The sequence below is a fragment of the Pholis gunnellus genome (assembly GCF_910591455.1).
Source record: "Pholis gunnellus genome assembly, chromosome: 9".
NCBI classification, from domain to species: Eukaryota; Metazoa; Chordata; class Actinopteri; order Perciformes; family Pholidae; genus Pholis; species Pholis gunnellus.
This window is the reverse complement of record NC_136535.1, coordinates 2,769,860-2,790,452: the sequence shown is the minus strand read 5'-3', so window position 1 is coordinate 2,790,452 and position 20,593 is coordinate 2,769,860. Positions and strand designations below refer to the sequence as shown.

The 20,593-nt window shown below is 41.7% G+C and overlaps 1 protein-coding gene across 2 annotated transcripts in view; it reads right to left on the bottom strand.

The window, feature by feature from the left end:
* Positions 1-20,593, bottom strand: part of bcas3 (BCAS3 microtubule associated cell migration factor) — a 360,714-nt gene that overhangs the window by 239,781 nt on the left and 100,340 nt on the right. The window contains exons 16-19 of one of the 2 annotated variants that reach the window (XM_079166673.1): positions 18,315-18,465; positions 15,634-15,717; positions 1,858-1,982; positions 36-201 (exon numbers count right to left, since the gene is read on the bottom strand). In XM_079166673.1, coding sequence (XP_079022799.1) covers positions 36-201; positions 1,858-1,982; positions 15,634-15,717; positions 18,315-18,465 — 526 coding nt within the window. The remainder of the gene's footprint in view (positions 1-35; positions 202-1,857; positions 1,983-15,633; positions 15,718-18,314; positions 18,466-20,593) is intronic. The other variant, XM_079166674.1, reaches the window with a different exon arrangement.

Here is a 20,593-nt window from a genome sequence, read left to right as displayed (position 1 = left end):
CTTTTTCAAGGATAGAGTGGTTGACAAAGTGTTACCTGGCTAGAGTCCAGCAGGCCCTTGGACAGGTGCTGAGCTCCAAAGGTGTGTCATCACTAATCTTTTGAGCAGTGCTAATTGGCCGTGGCTCCAGGACATGCTCCACCAAGTTACCATAGCAACTGATGATGTACAGCGAGTCGACAACAGACTGCCTGGCCTGATCTGTGAATGGGACGTAAAACAAGACAATAATGAAAAATACTGCAGCAGCCGCTACTTAACATGATTATTGAAACATGCCTTAAGGTGTGTTCACACCAAACGCGATGAACGAATCGTGTTCATCGCGTCATTCGCGCCGCCGGTGTCGCCGGGGACTATTTGTGTTCATTCGCGTGCATCGCCGGAGAGGGGGCGTGGCTTATCGGCCTGAAAGCCGTTCAACTGTCCGCCATCAACCGTGGAAAAATAACCTGTATTTCTGCTCAGTACGTGTTGTGGAAGTCCCAGATATCACGGGAAACTAAACGCCGTCATGTCTGGTTCATAACATAGTCCGGAGGAGCTCCGTGGATTTCATCGAGCTCACTGTGTCTAGCGAGCCACACGTCTGCTGTTTACTACAGCTGTATGAACACACAATACACTCACTCACAATAACACTCACAATAACGTAATCTAGACGTAAATACGGTAGCGTCTATTCATTGTTTGTACCATATGGTTTACACACACACACACACATGTATACACATAGTTTGGTCTACTGATCAAACAACTCAACGCTGATAGGCTATCGCGCTGGAGCGTCACGCGATTTTTTCAACTATTTCAACTTCTGCGTTTGGGGCGATTCGCGTTCGCGTCTGTACATAGACTTTGTATGTAATCTCGCCGCGTTCATCGCGTTTGGTGTGAACACACCTTTACTGATAATGAGGGAGAAAATGCAGACAGTTAAACGTTTTTCAAGATATTGTATCCATATGGAATTTGGTATTGACTTTTGGGAAGATGTGTTTGGATTTGGACCTCATGGAAGAACCACTCGTACAACAGATTCGTTCTTAAGTGGCTTGTACAAGTCATTTAGGAGAACTCGCCGCACTCGCCAATTTTCTCAGCTACCAACACAATTTACGAGTTGGCTGACCTGGAGTCATGTGCTATTGGTCACAATCCATTTAAAACTCCTAAATAAATTGCACTTCATAATTATGTTGACATTATCCTGTTTGACTCTAATTATAGGTTAATATTATTCTAAATGTATTCATATAGCTTGACAATATTAAGTTTTATAAGTAGCTGTTGATGCTATTGTAAAACACTACAATATCAGTATGAACATCTCAAACTGCAAAACAACGTATTATTTGAGCCTGTCAAGTTGCAGTCATCGATGGCCTTGCTGTGGGGAGACGTGTTTCACATGGAACCGTTTCTTCTATAATTCAGTGACAGTACGACCCTCAGATCACACGGCAGTAAGAGCACTCGTTATTTCCCCACATTCCTTGGCCTTTGCAGGTCAATTTATTCAGTTGCTGATGCTGTTAAAATGTTCAGACTTTCCTTCCTATGAATCTCTGATAGCAGGACTTCAAAAGAGGACACGTGGGGCAGGACGCGTAGCCTAATATGGTTACAATTCTCAATTTTCAATGCTCATTTTCGCATGAGGTGACATTGATCATGTCTAACCCGTCATTTAGTCAGTTATCTCAAGTTAGGCGTCTCTGCTGAATTTGACATGGTACACTCATTCTGGCCCTACGTACACAAAATAAAAGAAATAGATACAAATTTGAAAATGTTGTTGCATGAGGTCAATTGACTCTAGAAAATTGCAAAAAGTATCCAAGGCCATGGTCTAACCTTTCTCTCTCTTCATGTTAGGGTTGGTGATGAACCAGGAGCGAGACGAGGCAAAGATGGCGGCCACACAGAACTCTCCTCCACTGGACTTGCTGGGAGAGATCTGAGGCGGCGGCTTCGCTTTGCTTCAGGAGGGAAAAGAGAACATTGACACAAGTTAAAAACTGTACTGCAGAGTGTTTTCTCAAAGGTGCTCTGTGTGGTGTTTGAACTTTAATATATCAAACCCAAATTACTTGTGATTGAGCCGTTTAAATCCTGGAACCAAATGAGAAGGAAATATAGCAAATTACCGTTTTGTCAGAATTAAGACTGGTGGCACAAAATGTCAACTACATGAAATTTGTGGCACCTTTGAGACCAAAATCTGTAAGTGGTTGTTCCATGAATGATAACCAGAATCTGATTTAGAAGAAGTGATGATTTTCAACAGTACAACACAAGAAATGTAAATGGTAATTACACAGCGACATCTCTGAACGATAAACATAAACTTTATCGAAGTGCTTTGCATGCAAGGGCCAAATAAAAAATAAAACATTCACCTTAGTAGCAGAAAATGAGAAAATGAATGTAGCCCTGACACAAATATGAAATATTCAGAATTATTTCCCCCCTTTCTAGGTAACTTCCTCTCTGAAAAGGACCGTATTGAGACAGGGTGTCCAAGTAGAAGAAGACAAGCGGCCTTTTCACTTGGGGCGTGGCCATTCAGGCTGCCATCCCGTTCGGAGAAAGCCAATTGCTTAGTTTGGCATGTCCAAATTGCACCAACTTCGACACTGCACTTTATTTGGTCGCCAGTAATACGTCCACCAGCTGTAAAGTAGACTACAGTGTTGGTGCAGTGGGAATGCCTCTGCAGAAGGTCCCATAAAGGCTGCTCTCCAGTGTGGCAGAAAGGTTGGTCCTGGCTAAACTTACGGGGCAGCATGTTGCAATATGATGAAGAGATCAGATGTATTTAACAACAATATGTACAAGAGCACTATCCAGGTGGACTGTAGCATGTACCTTGTATCTTTGTGCTACATTATTGTTGGCGATGAGATGTATGAGAGACTGTAACAATGTTACTGTAATGTTCCGGTGTTGTACTGTACAGGCTTAAAATGATTATCCCCAGTGGTTTCTTTGTGTTCAATAAACCTTCAGACTGAGCTTCCTGGTTTGTATTTTATCTCTTACTTGCTACATTGTAACACCGATGTAACCGATGTGGCTTGGTACTGTTTCATTTCCACTGGCCGTCACTCTCATGAACAATAAATAAGTAATATTGCACTACTACCTCTGTTTGCACTATTGTATTATATATATAAAATACACTTTTCTTTTGGGATATATTTATACTTATATTGTATATAGCTGTTAAATGTTTATACCTACATCTGACCTTTTTTGCTGCCCTTTTTTATTCTTATATATTTGTCCTTGTTTATTGTAAAATAGTGTATTTACATTGAGAGCGGAGTGGAAACCGGAGACAAATTCCATGTATGCGTATATGCATACATGGCCAATAAAGCTGATTCTGATTCTGATTCCTGTGCTATTGTTAACGTGCACTTAAACTGGAACTATACTCTAAAATGTAACTCAGTGTGTTTATTAAAGACAACAAACTGACAGTTTGCAACTAAAAAGAAACACAACATTTGGCTTCCATTGTTACAATGTGCACAGGTTGGCCAGCCAAACTAGTCACAATATTCCCTCAGCTTTGTTCACTGCTGGATCATCATCACTGGTGACTGGTGAACGATGTCATGTGATCGGTAATAGTGCATATTTTCAGTGTACGAGTATACAGTTTTTAAACCTCTTAAAATCCACCTACCAGTTGGTGGATAGGGGTGAATGATTGGTGTTGCATGATGGTATTAGGGTGAGGGTTATTATTATAATTTTTTAAAAGGTTCATATGCAGTAGGTATAACTCATTTTTACTTTACTGTTTTGAGAAACTTGTAAGTTGTGTATACTCCAATAACAGTCCTGCTCCTCCATATGGTAGGGACCAATACACATTTAAGTCCTACTAGATACACACGATCTAAATGATATTGTAAATAATGACATACTATATTTATCACTTAATGGGACATACACCTCACAACAGCAGTGTCCAAGCTGCCTCCCCTGGCGGCACTGCTTTGTGCTGGCCACAGGAGGGAATTTATTGGGAGTCATGGGATTATTCAGCATGTCAGGACTGTTTGAGAGGAAACGGTCACAGAAAGGGTTTTCAGCTGTAATAGTGCTCCCCATATGGTAATGATCAGAGAACAGTAGCCAGGTCTGGTATTATTGTCCGGCCTTATAACCAACCTGGACAGTAAAACATGGTCATAGTAGATCAGGCATTAGGTGGGCTAAGGGCTTGAAGACTCACGGTGGTGTCACACACTCCCAGAGGGATGCTTACTCTTGACCTTTGTAACCACACTGGTGTGGAAGAAACACACTCACCGCTGTCTACACTCACTAAAAAAGAAAAGAATTGATGCAGAGCTGCACCTTTTCCGTTTTGTTCAGGGTTTTCCGAGACTTTATACGGCTGAGGCGCAGCACCTATGCATGTCTAAGCCGTATAAATAAAAAAGATTACACAGAAAGCATCTGGAAGAGCCAACACACGGGATGAGAATTTACGTGATATGATTTGTTTCCTGTACAATATACTGTTAAAAAATAATGTCCGGCACAACTAGCCAGCCAAAGGTTGGCTTAAAGGGATCACTGTAAGCACTGGTACAATGGTGTACAGTGAATCTCACTGAATGGGAAATGAATTAGTTAGTTAACTAGATAGTATGCCCTTCAAGTAGAAAGCATACATAAGAAGAAATCATCTACTAGTCTTTAAAAAAGTAAATGAATCAGAACAAGAAGTTGTTTAAATACGATGCCTTTATTATAAATGTTAATTTGCTAAAAACTTTTCCCCATCTACCGTTCACACTGCTGTCATCGTCATTAATGTACTGGCCCCGAGCAGCGGAAAGAAAATCAATTACACGAGAATAGTAAGCAACATATTCCTTGTGTTACGTTGTGAACACACCTGATGCACCTCACCAGCCCTTACTGTTGAATCAGTGCATGAGCATCAGCTGGTTCAGGTGTGCTAGAGAATCTAAAGAACTAGAAAATGGGCAGGAAGGGGTGCCTGGAGGTCTGGATCTAGGCTATAGGCTATTAGTAGTAGTAGTATGATCAAGTCAGGCTCCTTTCGAACAATTATTAGTGAACTGTTGGTCACAGTTTTTTTTAAACAAAATGATTTCTGAATCTACTTTTTGGATTTGGAGAATATGGAAAAGTTCACAGCTTTCAAAATGATGTAAAGTTATACAAAAATTCATTAAATTGAAAAACATTCACATCTTTGGGGGGTAATGAGTGTTAGTACTGCTCTATAGCTAGTTCTTCTTTATATATATATATATATATATATATATATTATTTGTTTTATGTGTGGCATGTTGGGATAGGCTCCTAAACAGCATCAGTGGTTTACAGAATGGATGGATATGAAAGACTACGATTTGTCTTACGAGGAGAAATAAGCAGATAGGTTCGGTTCTGCAGCTGAATATTGTAATTAGAAAAGCTGGTTATTGAAATGATTTACACATGTGTTGGTTATCCGTCCTTCTTCATCCTATCCCATAGGAAGCGCAGGTTGGCATGTAGAGAATGCTGTGGCATTGAGCCAATAACCTTCCCATTGTGAAAGGTGAGCAGCATGCTGAAGTTGGTTGCCACTGGACAAAAAAATCCATTGATCCACATTGATAAGTCTGCCTCAAAGAAAGCTGAGGGTAAAACTAAATAAAACAATGTAACAACATGTAGGAACGACTGTAGTTCAACAGTATTGCTTTTAGGGGTAGATGTTGTGTCCAATAGTCCAACTAACTCTAAAAGTCTCTTTCTGTTGCCTCCCTTCAGACTGTCAGCACCTCATAAATTGCTCCCTGGATACAAGGAGATGTTGATGTCTTTGTTTGGCCAACACCATGTGAAAGAGGGATCAGGAAATAGGAAGCGGAGAAGGTAGTCATAAGAAAGGCCTCTATACAAGTTTCGTAGCTTGTATTTATTAGTGCTGGGTCAAGGGGAGAAGGCTGAATAACCAAATATCCACAGTAAGCCCAGTCTGTGAGAGGAAGATGGAGGGGGAGATAAAGTCACATTCAGGATATTGCTTTGGCTAACTCCAGAGTGCCCTTGCCTTCTCTTCCCCGGGCCTATTCGTTTGTCAGTGCATTCAGAAGACAAAGCATTTAACAAACAGGTCCAGTTAACTATCTGCTAGCTATGAGGGAGTGTTTCCATTACCAAACTTCCTTTTCTAAAAGCGTCCCCTCTTTTCTACCTTTCAATCTCAACAATCCTGGACGAGGGTAAGGCAAATTACAAGGACAATACAATGGGAAAGAAATGAACAAAGACATAAAACATTAAAGATATCTATACACTTCCAAGAATTGTAATCCATTAAAGTGAACATTTGCTGGAAGAAAGGTAAATGGTTTGGGAATAGGGGAAACAAGGGATGTGTGACACCATATCACTTTTGTTCTCTGCTCAAGAGAAGGAACAGTATTCCCGACTTTGGCTGTGTGGTCCTGCAAAGTTAAAGTTCTTCTTTGGTGAGGTGTTTAATTGCCAAAAAACACTGGTGTTCCATCTCTTCCATTGGTGGAAAATATGTTAAAACCCTCAAAGGCCCTTTGGTTCACTGGTTTCAATAACCCAGGAAACACAAATCCTATTTCAGAGCAGGCCGGTGTTGGTTTTCGAGGGTGAGAGCTTGAGGCTGACAAATATACCGCAGAGCGACTTATACCGTGTACTGGAAGATATTCTAACCTCCTCATAGTCATGTTGACTTTGGACGTAAATGGAAGTTGAATAATAAATCAAGAGAAAACATTGTTTAAATCTGAAATAGTATTCTAGAGGGAACAATGACAAATCAGCATAAATGGTTTGAATGCCACAGAACAGATTATTATTTGGAGCCATTGGAGTAGCCTGACCTCACACACCACTACGTATATATATATACTATAACAAAGTACATACACGTATATAATCACATACACCAATACGTATACTTGTACGTCTGTGATAGCAGACTATAGTAGGCTACTGGCTCCCCACTGGGGTCTCATGGCTGGTGAGCTGGATTTGGGCGTCTTTGAAGAGGCCTCAGCCAGTGCCGAGCCTGCCAACAGGACCCAAGATCACAGCTCGGTTCCCGTCTCCTCTGGATTCAGTGACCACTTAAGTTTATTCATCTGTGTTTTAAATCATCCTTTTCCTCTTGATCTCACTTGAAGGGGCTTAAAAGTGTTGAGGTTTCTGCCCGTACCAAAGAGAGGCACAGCGCCGGCAGGAAGGGGCCTAATGCTGCTCTCCATATGTAGGGCAGCAAACACTTTTTGGAATGGACCAATGGTGGGGGGGTGAGTTGGCAACTGGCACCAGGTTCCGAAAAAAGTAACCCAATAGGAATAATTTGTGAAACATAAATAAATATACTAAAAGGGGATTTTGGGGGAGGGGGTAACTAAACAAACGGAAAATATTTTTTTTTTTCTTTCTTCTCCCTCTACAACATTTTGTTTTGTACGATTGCCCTTTAGGAGGGAGAAGAATCCATTTTCTTTGCAACTTTAATCCATTGAAGACTACTCATGTCATTTCCACTTTTAATTTAACAAATGAGGACTCTTGACTGAGCTAATAGCTTTTCCTCAAGGGCATAATTCAATCTGCGACATCAACCATCAAAGTCCCCTCGCATTACTACGCCCGGGGCTAACACGAGGCGCCTCCGAGGGGGGATGGAAGTCCGGTGGCAGCTTCCATTTATTTTCAGGGCCCTCGCAGTCAACAAATATGATAGAGCTCACTTGAGCTGACTATCCGGTGATAAAAGAGCCGTTCGGCTGCCGTTGTACTGATTCTGGACAATATGGTGAACTCAAATCAGAAAAGGAGCCGGTATTAGACTGCAACCAGGAAGGGAAAGAAAGACAGAGAGAGGAAGAGAGAGAGGGCAGTCATGTGGAGGACACATCCTTCAACGTCACATTTATTATTTTACAACAGCTCTTGGAAAAGAGGCAGCCTTGGGGCTGTGTTGAACACACAGCACTAATGACAACCACTGGAGACTCAGTGAACATTGGAGAGTGGCCATCCCCGTGGAAACCAGGACTATTTTCTTTTACCTGTTCCTATTCCCTATACTCTACGTGTGCCATACTAGACATGTAAGAGTATTAAAGTCAGACTGTGCAAATAATATTAAATACATTAGTGAAAGTCCATATATTTGTTCAGAAGTTGGAGTCTCACACCACAAAATCAGTTGTTTAAAATACATGTTTGGAACATGAAGAGGAAAAAGAAGGCATTATTCAGTCCACGGTGCCCTGGAAAAGGAAAAAAAAAAGAGGGCTGAACTCAGGGTAAGTAGATATTGGCGAATGGACTGTCATTGCTCATGTCCCAAGACATACACTGTTAGAGAAACAATATAGGTCTAACGAGCTGACATTTTAGCAGAAGGCGGTTATTGCGAGGGTCAAGATTCCGACGCTAATGATGTGTACCTTTGAAAAATATACGCTCTGAAATCACTAAGGGCCTGGATTAAGCGGGAGGTGGATGAAGACAGAAAGAAAAAAAAGCTTCAATTAAAAAGTATGAGTGACTGCCCACAACAAAAGACGAAACCCAAGACTCGGGGAAGGCAGCACATGCTATTCATTTTCTAAAGTGAATGGAGTCAACAGGGAGGAGGTGGAGAGCAGGGAGCCGGGAAGGGAAAAGTTCACTTCACTGAGCCACTCAATCATCTCCCCATAAGTGACTCTATCATAATGGGGCTTCTTTTAAAAGCTTGTAAGCATCTGATTTCATGAGACAGCGTTGAAAAGAGACTTGGCCTCAGCCCTCTGCAAGACAAAGATCCTTGAATGGAAAGATGTTGTGCCCTCTAACATTTCAATCTCAGTGAAGGGCATTAAAAGATGAAGTTGAACTCAAAATGTAAGGGTGAAAGCAGCCTTCAAATATTATTAAATCGTTCTCCTGGCCGGAAGAGGAGGAGAAGCCAGATCTTGTTCTCCCCTCAGAGGACCGATCGCCTGCAGGATTTTGTCTGATTTCGCTGGAATTCCACCCAGTGGCCCCGATGACAAGTATTAGGATAACTATACAGAATAATACAAACTTCTCACTGATGGTCTTGTTTTACTGATGTAGCTACATAAAGGTATCATTATTCAATTGAGACTGTTTCATAACAGTTCAAAGTTCCTTGTGGTAATAACTTTTATTCATGAGTTCATGTGACTTCTCCATTCTTAGTCTTGCCATCAGTGAGCATCATACTTTTTGTAAATTGTTGACAAAAGTTGGAGATGTGGGCAAGGACTCCGAGGTCTGAAACCAGGCTAGCTTGTAAAGGTAAGGCTTAGTCTAAATAATAAAGTCATTTGTCGATATTCAGAACACGAGGGTTGTCATTAGAGGTAATCTGTGCTTTACTGCTGAACACGGTGGATGAGAGCCGACAGTGGGCCGTATAATAAACACTCTGAGCGAACTCTTTCACACGTAGTGATTTGACCCATCGTTACTATAATACCAAAATGATTAGTGAAGCTTTAAATTAAATGATTTAGTTAAATTAACAAAACAGAAAAGCTGATTTTTACATTTAACACAGTTAACAACATTACCAGAATATGCCACGGAACAATTACTGCATGCAAACACACATAAAACAGAGAAAGGTTTCTTTGCGTGGTAAAAGAAATGTGAACGTGTTTTACACGAAGGCGTTATTTTTGGAACTACATCACAAAGGGTCTAAACAGAGAGAAAGAAAAAGACAGACAACAGAGAAACCACATGGCAACTCGACAAAAAGTGCTATGGCATTTCCCTAAGGTCCCACAATATGTCCCCTGCACTACCACCTCAAAGACAGACCTAAAGCGTCACTTTTTATGTATTTCCTAAAAGACCAGGTGTTAAAATGGGAACCCATAAATTATTTGTTCGCTTTAGTACCATAGTGGCTTTAACACAACATGTTGAATCACCCAACTACAAAAGTTCAACATACACAGAAACAAAATTGTAGGGTTTGCAAAAAAAAAAAAAAAAAAGGCATATAAAGATGAGAAAATAACAAACGCCCCTCTTTGGGATTTTTCCGACTTGAGGAGTGACAGCACAGACTGCAGAATGTGTTGAAAATATACCAGGAGACAAATGAGAGGTAAAGGAGGCGGTGTGCTGTGGCGGGGTATTCAGTTGCATGCTACCGAGGGAGACAAGAAGGGGAAGAGCAAAACTCACCATGGAGTTTTAATGGCAAAACATCCCGCCCCAAAGAGGTAGGGTCTTCATGAGAGGGGGGAGGGGAGGGTGAAGGGGGTGGGGGTACAGAGATAGACGGAAAAACCATTATTAAACTAGCACACTTGAGCAAATACACTTTTCACATTACATACTTTTTGACCTGTCTGTTTAAGTGCACAACACATATGAGGCAGGAAACAGAATGTCCGTGCGCTAAGATGGATTTGAAAACCTGCGGGATGGCTTGATGATTCATCTGCTCAAGCTGCTCTGTAAAGTGTGATACCATATATTTGGCAGATGCAGCAAGTCCACAGACTTTGTTTCTTTTTTTTCTTCGGACATCTGTCATGTTTTTTTTTTTCCTCCCTTAACTTTAAAGGGATTGGGTACATGTGCAGAAAAACGTAGGTCTGAATCCAACCGTGTAAATACGATACAGGAAAACGATGGGAAACAGTTCTGATTGTTGAGATTGAGAAAGTTGAAGTATGAGGAGTTTATCCAATTTCCATAACATCTAGTGAGACCAATAAAACTAACAGCACTCAGGCATTGTTAGGACAAGAAGTTGTGTGTTTGCATGCAACTTCTTTTTTTAGTAAGAGTGTGTATTTATGGCCATGCATTGTCTTTCGAATGTGTGTGTGGGCCAATGTGTGTTCACTATGATTATGTTAACAAGTACACAGTGTGTGCGTGTGTGTGTGGAGGAGTCATCGAGTGTCTTTTTCACGGTATATTTCTGTCTATCTGTCAGTCTGTGCGTGTTTCTAATGTTTACAAGACATTAGGAGTGGGAGTGTGTTCCTGTGTTTATTCTGCATGTCCAGAGATAGTGACAGAGCTCCGTAAACAGTTTACAGTAAATAAGCCTTTTCCCTACAGCAATAAAGGTCCGATGAGACTGAACTCTGTCCCCGCCAGCAAACCTCCCCTAGTCATGAAAAACAGAATCTCCGGCCAACCAAAGCACTCTGCAGCACTTCTTTATTTTATCGCTTTCGCCGCATCCGCCCGGGCCCTCCTAACGATAGCATACAGTCTTCAATTAGTCTTGGTACATGGATGTGTAGAAAAATGTTCCTCTGGGAGACAGGGAGCAACAATTTGCCCTGGAATGTCTTACTCCTGGAGCGCAAGTTGAGAAGTGAACATGCTGGTTGGTGTAATGGAGGCCCCTGGTAATCTGCCACTTATCAAAGAGGTGCAGATGGGGGTGGACGGTCTCTACCGTCCGCCCTCCGCTGAGCCTATCGAACCCACTGAGCCCCCACTCTGGGTCTCCAGCTGGGTAAATGGATGGACTCCAATGGGAAAATGATGGACGAATGGGGTGAGCTCTCCATGAGGGTAGCAAAGGCCAAGTAGGCTTTAGGGTTAACAAGATGCCACTTTCAATTTCTCCCTCTTACTTTCTTGGCACTTATTGTTGGTGGAATTTATTGTTGGTGGCTGTGATGGGAATTAATGGCAGTTGGAGAAAAAATAAAAATACCCAGTCCAAAACAATACCGGGAGCATTGTGGCTCATGGAGGCCTTCATTTAAGACTCATCTTAAAACGCACCCGTTATTTCACATTCCTCCTTTAAAGCAAGGACCACTGTGGACACATACATACAAATAAAAGCTAGTGATAATAGCCTCATACCAATAGTTGCATAAGAGTAATTGAAATGTAAACATTTGAATTAGCATTCAGCAAATTAGCATTTTACAGTAGAATGACTGTAATGTAGACAGTATCAACTACAGACTATCAACTACAGTATCATAAAAAATGCAGTGCTACAAAAATGGTCACCTTTCTGAACACAAATGCTACTTTCCCACAGTAAAACACGTTGCTCTTTGTGGCTCTAAATAAAGGTTTTTAACACTAACACTAACCCTAACCCAGGCTGTCAGTTGGAAACTATTGTCTCATCTCAAGCAGCTTGTGCCGACAACCCAACCTCAGGTCAGGTTTGGAACGGTCCTGGTTACTTAGTTAGATTAGGTCAAGGTGAGTCCAAGTGGCAACCTGTGCTGAAAATGAAAGCCAAGGCGGAAGTGCCAAAACCCGCCGTTCTTCTAATGGCCACTTGAGGCTGGCTCCAAAAGCGAGTCAATCTCAAGTTACGGATGGAAATAAAAAATAAGTCAACACTGACTGGGTTTCACACAGGACACGAACAGCAGGTCTCCTGAGCCAGTCCTGTGTTTGTTTGACCCACCCGTCAATGACAACTGCCTCGCTAGGCAGACTTCTGGACTTTGACTAGAAACGTATTTGTGATGAAATCAAAAACTAATTTGGTCCAGAAGAAAAAACATAAACCTCAAAAAGTAATCGACAACGCCATTTAGTTGTAAGGGAATGTCAGCATGAATGGACCAGCATGGAATAATTGCCAAAAACCACATATATGGGTTATTATATTGAAATAATTTTTAAGTTTTAGTGTAAAATCTGAATGTCAAATTGCACACTGCTGAGAATAAAACCAAAGAATAAGGTCATGTTGAGAAAATTATCCACCATGTTGAGCTGTTTGTTTTTACCACGGAGTGGAAAAAGGCTGCCCAGCTATGTGACGCACTGCCTGATCCAGCAGGTTTGATGGAGAATAATCTCACACAGGTCAGTGGCATGTTTGGAAACATGAGTTAAACATGGGTCAGTGGAGTAAAAGGGCTGTGAGACGGTGAGTGGGTGTGTTACTGAGGAGAGGCAGAGAAAGAGGAAGGAGAGGGTGGGGTGGGGGGGTGGGGGGGGGACGCAATCAACCTGTGAGGGTGACGACCCCACTCCCAGAGAATAATCGTTCACACATTCATCTCTTAACCCGTTGGCCCTAATAGCAGCTCCGCCTGGGCCATTAAAACAGGAGGGAAGTGAGGTGATTTGTGCAAATGGTTTAGTCTTGCTGCCATGTGACGTTGGGCATTGCATTCTTAAAGCCCCTTTCTATCTGCGGCCTCAGTGAAGCTCTGTAAGACAATGGCTCCAGCACTGGGCTGGCTCACACATACATACGTATTACAGTAATCTGAGGGCACATCTGCAGCAGGTCACAGGGTCTCATCCGTTCGCTTGCTGTTGTCTTTGTCGTTACCTCGCCTGCACTCCGTCATGAGCAGGGATTTGCTCAAAGGGTGGTGTTGTGTTTAGTGTGTGACAATCTTTCCATTTGGATTTTCATTTGTCTGTATTAAAGTCAGACTGCGTGTAGATGGGATAAGTGCGCAATAGTTTGTCTGCCTATAAATCCAGCCTATGTATCACTCTCAGGTTTTTTGACAAGTTAAATCCTCATACTAGTCCGGTGACCGTAGGGAGTAGACTGTCCTTGGCGCTGACTGTTTGAATAATTCTCTCTTAATCTTTTTCACAGATTGAGTTCTGATGGTGACATTTCACCGGGAGAGAATCTTTAGATTTTTTGAGCAAATGTCTTTTTGTTCTTTGGGATTTAATTCATCGGGGGCCAACCTTCTACCGAACTTGGCTGAGGGGAAGCCAGAGGCCGAGTCAGAGCCGACACTCCTCTCCTTGTTCAGGAGACTCTCAGGAGAAGATTTGAGGACTAGCAGAAGCTTGGCTGTGTTCCTCCACTCCCTGACCTGGCCTCGTCCGGAGGGGGGGTGGGGGTTATCAGCCACATCCGCCTCTGCCTCCCTTCGACAGGGGGAGAACACCAAAATCTAAATTCAAAGAGGAGGGGGCTCTGCATGAACTTGTTGAGGTTTTCTTTGAAGTTAAAAATGTGAGGCAACCGAAGATAAAATGGCAGCATTTTGCACAATTATGGTCTGTAGGCATGCTGGGGTCTATGACGGTATCCTCCCAGTGAGCCTGGTCACACAAAGGGGGGTAAAAGCCTCATCAACGTGTGTGTGTATGTGTGTGTGTCACACGGCACAGTGCACACAAAGACAGCCTGGTAGGGAATGTAGGTTGAGCAGCTGGTGTGTTCCTCTGCCGTCCTGCCAACAGGGATCTGCCCGTACAGGTGTAAATACAGCTGCCGGACGCTCCTCTCCCTCTCCATCTCTCTACTACACACACACACACACACGCACACACACACACACACGCAAAGAGAGAGAGGGGGCTGGCTGCACAGACAGACAGATGGTGCCTGGGTACTCCTGTGCAAGTATAGCGTGAAAGCATATGATATCACCCCCCACTCTAGGGGCCAAACCTGTTGCTTCACTCAGTGTGTGTGTGTGTTTTTGGTGTATTGGTGCAGCCGTGTGCATGCAGGAGCCGCACACAGCTGCATGTCCTGATGCATTAATACTGACGCATTCTCTGGCCCATACCAGGCCTGCTAATACAGAGCCGGCATAGCTGTTTGAGGTGTTTCACCAGGTATAATGGGCGAAAAATGTGGCATATTTGCAGAATTCTAACTATCTAACTCCTGCTCCACAGGGTTAATGCAATCATTTCAGATCTCCTTCATTTTCAGGCTGGTTGAGTCGCGGTCAGCATCTCTCTGAAATCGCGTGTTCTTTTCCCAAATACTAGATCATATTTATTCGGTGAGTACAGTTAGTGACAGGGCGGGCTCCATGGTAACGTAGCTCTGACAGCTTGGTGGAGTAGAAGCGGGGGCGTGGCTTAGTCAAAGGCAAATTATTATCAAAAAATGATTAAAAAACACATCAATGAGCCACAGTGTTTAACTGGCTGACCGTCATCACCATCAATGCACGCACTGTAGATTATTTTACTCAGACTCATACACACCATCCTGCTGCCACACACATTCAGTAGAGCACCTAATGTGGGTGAACCCTCTGTTGAATATATTCCCCAACACATGCACTATGTCCTCCCATTTGAGTAACATTTGTTAAAACTGCAGTGACCGGCTGTTTTCAGAAGAAAAGCTGACTTGGCAAATGATCAGATTCATGTTGTTTAAATGTGATCATATATGTCTGCCCTGAAATAAATGCTGCCTTCATGGAAGATACTGAACAATGTTCACTTCTTATTGTGTTCATTCTTTTTCTCCAGAGTCATCTTGTGTTACGGTGAAGGTGTTTCTGATATTTAGTCTCCCATCACTGATAGAACTCCTCACAGACATTTAGAAATGAACACTTTGTTGGTGTTGGTCTTTTCATTGAATTTGTTGGCAGTAAAAACAATTAGAATACATCCAGCAAAGAAAGTATCTTCATTTTCACCACCACCTGAAACTGAACTAAAGATCCATCTAAACAGATTATGATGTGTTCTCTATTGAACGTTAATATAGTAAGCCATGAAAGCTTTTCATTCACTGTTCTGAACTGCAAATAGCAGTCTAACAGTGGCCTGTAGAGAGATCCCTCTGGCATACAGCTGCAGATATTTATGATATTTCTTTTTGCTCACCCTGTAGAGCGATCGATTCCGGCCCACGGCCCTTTGCTGCGTGTCCTCCCCTCGCTCTCTTCCCCCTTTGCTGTCATTCTGCTGCTGCACTAATAAAGGCGATAAAAGCCCAAAATAAATTGCACAAAACGCAAGAAGTTACAGGCTGTCAACTATATTACTAACTAATAACTTCCACCAACAAAGATATTTGTGTAGCATAGAGTATTAGACTCTTTCAGGGAATGAACGTCAACATCAAATGTCTGGAGAATATTTGATCAGATAGTTCCTGATTTAAGAAAAACAAATCTGCCAATTTCAGAAGAGATTTTATTGAGGTATTGGGTTTTGTTAATATACGTATCTTAATATGAATGTATTAAAAAATCTATTACTGTGGTATCAAATAGTTTTTATATCATATTGTCACTAGTATCAAAAAGTACCCTGTAAACAACAAAGTAAAGAATACCCTGCCCCTTATTTCACAGTAATGATTAAATAGACAAATATCAAATAGGAACTTGGCATCATAAAAAAAGAATAGAAATGAAATACGTATTACTGCCCACCACCAAAGATGGAAACTACACAGCAGTGACAGTCAATATTATACAATCAGTGGACATTAGTACTTCAAATTGAAAAAAAGAATAGAAAAAGCATAGACAAGACAACAAATATAAAAGAACAATTATAGTATAGAATGGAGACAATTAAAAACACCACTGCAAAAAACAAACAAAGCTTTAGATTTAAAACAAAGATTGTAAAAAACAGCCCATTTTCAATGAACATAACAACTGATAATTGTAATTGAACAGAAGCAACCTGAAGTGTCTCATTGAAGGTGAATTAGAATATTTACCTTGAAATAAAAACCATCCACTGACACTGTGTGACCTTAAACAATACAGCTGCTAAACCAAATGCAAACCACCAATAAATACACCAAAGCACGACACCGCAGTAGCCCAGAAGCAAAGATACATCTCATAAACCAAATGAACTCTGCAAGTCACCCTAATGATTTGGAGAACGGCCTGATGTCCACGCTGACCGAAGGAACAGGTCTCTATTTTTACCCTCAAAGCTCACGTATCAAAGAATAAATCCCTCGCCGTCTGTTGGAATCATTATGGCATTTACCATTCAAACAGGACATGAAAATGACATTTAAATGAAAATATTAAAATCTCCCCATATTTGTGGAGCCACCTGTACTGTATGTAAATGCACTTAGCAAAGGCCTGAAGTTGCAGATGGTCTTAAAACTACAACATTTCAATGCATGGCGAAGATCCAGGTGAAAAAGAAAAAAAAGAAAAAGACGGAGGACAGAGGTGCATGAGCGCAGAGCTCTCTTCCTTTAATACGCTCAATACTGGAAGCTAGCAGGGGCACACTGCATTGGATAGGACCTGAATATGATTTTAGGGTTTTATTTCTATTCTTGATATGCATGATGTGTTTTATCTGCTTTCCAAACAGCCCACAGACCAAGTCCGCATGTGTGTTCTGCTTCATTACCCTATGCAAAAAAGTGGTGGCCTGAGACAAAAGAAATCCATGAGCATCAGCTGGATGTGAGAGGACAAGCTTTGGCCTCGACAGGGCTACTGTTGACACAATACAGTGTTTTTACAATGTGATTAATGGAAAAAGACAGCGAATCACAGACTGAAGTTAAGGATGTAATACAGTGTGATTTGAATTTTCCTCAACAGTGGCCAAACTGTAAATATAGTAGAGTTTGTGAGGTTGCCAATAACCCTTTTACACAGTTTAAGGCTTCACGTTGAAGACTCTGTGCTGCATTGTACCTGGATTTACAAAAGGGAGTTCTTCTTGAAAATGACCACAATGATGAAAGATGAGTCTAATTTATCATTATATGTATATAAAAGTAACTCTTAATAGTACTGTCAGAGAAAGTAAGATATAGAGATAAAATGAGGTAAAATGTTACTCTTTTGGATAAATCTCTTCTTTCTCTTGTATTTTCATACAACAGAAATAAGGAAACATTTTATATCTATCATTTGTAGACGGTTAATAAACTATATATAATTGCAGAGTACACAATATAATGTAGTTTTAAGCATATATAAGAACATTCAGAAATAAGTGGATTTATGAACATTCTAATTGTTTTATGTATATATATATATATATATATATATATATATATATATATATATATGTTTATACAAATATATACAGTCACAATGTTTATAAAAATAAAATTGGGACTGGTATATAAAAAAGATAATGAGTGATTGTCAATATAATGTGATTATACTGTGTTGTCATCATTCATTAACTGTTATAATCATTAACAAACACAATAAATAACACAATAAGCAATAATCCGTATCTCTGCTTACAGCTACATTGTGGTGTATTATAATAATGTTGGCCTATAAACGCTCTGTGATCATTTCATTTCATATTGTATCTGCAAACAGATGTTCTGATATAGTTTTGCTGTTATTAATCGTGGCCTCCATTTGCTGCAGTTCATTAAGAATCTTTTGATTCTCCGCTCACCGTGGAGGCATGAGAGAGAAGCAAAGTTCTCTTCAAGAATTCAGGGTTATTAATATACAAAGGATCATTTTGGGGGTGAAGTATTCGTTGGACCTGGACTTCCTGTGGAGAACAAAAGCTGTGACGTGCGTGTGTGATGTGCTACCTACCCGGAGCGTTTGGTGATGGTGCCCAGGGTCATGGGCTGCTTGATCTGAGCCAGCGGCAGCACCACAGTGAGGCTGGGCAGCGGGGACAGCCGCGGGTTCCCCATGTTGTTATTGGTGAAGTTGTTGTATGAATCCTGGCTGCTCAGCTTGGCTGGAAACACACAGAAATGCAGGATTATTAAAAGTCTATTCAGTACTGGATGCTCCCTGAACAGCAAGGTCAGAGAAATCTCCTTTTGAATGATTTGCAGTGGAACATAACAGACAAATATGTCAATCAAGAGCCTTCTCAGGAAATGTTGGCAGAATACAGAGAATTCAATTGTGAATGCTGGTACAGCATTTTATACATAATTCATTTTTGCAGTGCTCAGTGGTTCCTTTTTCAGCTTTACACATGTTAATTCTCTGCGTGGCTCAGTTTGAATTCAATCAAACCTCACTTTATCGGTCACTCACTCTAAAGTGCTGACTAGGCATTCAGTAGACAACCAGAAGACCTTGTTTAGAATAAGGAAACACCTTCCTTTCCAAGAAAAAAAAGCCTTGTTTCAAGACTGTGTGTTCTTATATTTATCATATTTGTTTTCACACACACACATACACACACACACACACACACACACACACACACACACACACACACACACACACGGGTTCAAGGCCTCCTGTGGAATGATTAGAAATAACCAGCTCAAGATGCTGCATTACAAATGCCCTAGCTGCTGCTAGTGCCTGGCAGTCTGTTAATCAAGGCCAATCAACAGGCCCTACACACGGGTTCAACACACACACACACACACACACACACACACACACACACACACACACACACACACACACACACACACACACACACACACAGACGATCCAAAGACACACATCTCATCTCACATATCTCATGCAGCTCCAGCCAAACATAATCAGAGCATGTCAAAGGGCTTCTTAAAGGCCTGATGAACTTCAGCAGCGACGTCAGGAGACACGATTTAACTTAACGCATTCAGTCAGCCTCCGTCCTGCTGGAGGTAACACATTTGTTTGCAAGGTAGGCGAGATCATCTCTGGCAGAAAAAGCTGGACATGCTGTTGTGTGCATGTTGGGTAAAATCTATGACAAATTGAATAGCTTGCTTTTTGCTACGTTTTAACAACAGTCAGCCAAGTTGAGTTGGGGCTGAAATGATCAAAAATCTATTTAGTGTCACTGGAACTACTTTCTACTGGGGAAGTAGTGGAAGCAGTGTAATGTTTTTTCTTTTAATTGCATTATATCACATCTAATACAATGGGAAAAGAAATAGTCATATATAAACAGTCACATAGAAACATTGCACTATAGAGGAGGAGAAATGCGGATTAACAAACAAACATGTCCATGTAATCCTGTGACAATAGCTACAACAAAAAAAGTGTACCCTGCAGGGCAGCCCAAGGAAAATTCCAAGTTCAAGTGCTTTCAAAAGAAATAAAGAGCAAACCTGTGGGTGCACCACAATACGCTCACTGAATGTTTTCCTTGTTCCATTTGTTGCCTTAATAGATGAGTGACAGCCGCGCAACACAAAGGAATGAAAAGGAGGGAGGGGGGACACAGAGACAAAGAAAACAAGGCGGACATCAAAGGTTACAATAAAGGTAGAGGAGGAGAGTGCCTTGTCATTATTTGGAAGGAGCGATCAAGAGGAGGCTGAATGCGAGCGGAAAGGGACTGCTGAGTGTTTTGGTCCAGTCTTTTAGATCATTAACGTGGAGCTCTGAGTTTCATTAGTCCTGCCAAACCTCCGCTTTGTGGTCCTCTAAAGGGCTGTCTTTTAGACCTCCGCTGGCCTACAATGCCGCGTGACCTTCTGAGGGGGGAGAGGAGACCATTACACAACCCTGTCCTTCATTTCCTTCTGCTCCTCTTGGTAAGACTAACAGAGGTCTGTACCAGGGCAGCTCCTGAAAGCCCTTCACATTTCAAAAGTGCTACAACCCCCCCAGAGTCTGGGCGGCCACCTTTTGTGTTGAGGGGAGAGGACGGACGAGAGAAAAAAAATCTGTACAGGAAGCAGCCTGAAAAGCCATAATGGTGCTTCACCTAAGAGGGTGAGGATTGGGGGTGTCGATGAATTTAGCATCCTCATTCAAAATGGACATTTCACTTTTGCTCCACTGTATTATTAGCGGTCACCCCCCCCCCCCCACCCCACCCCCACCCCACCCTTTAAAAATAAGCCTGTGGATTGTAGAACAGGTGTGGACGGACAGAGACGGGGGGTGATGATCACTGTTGG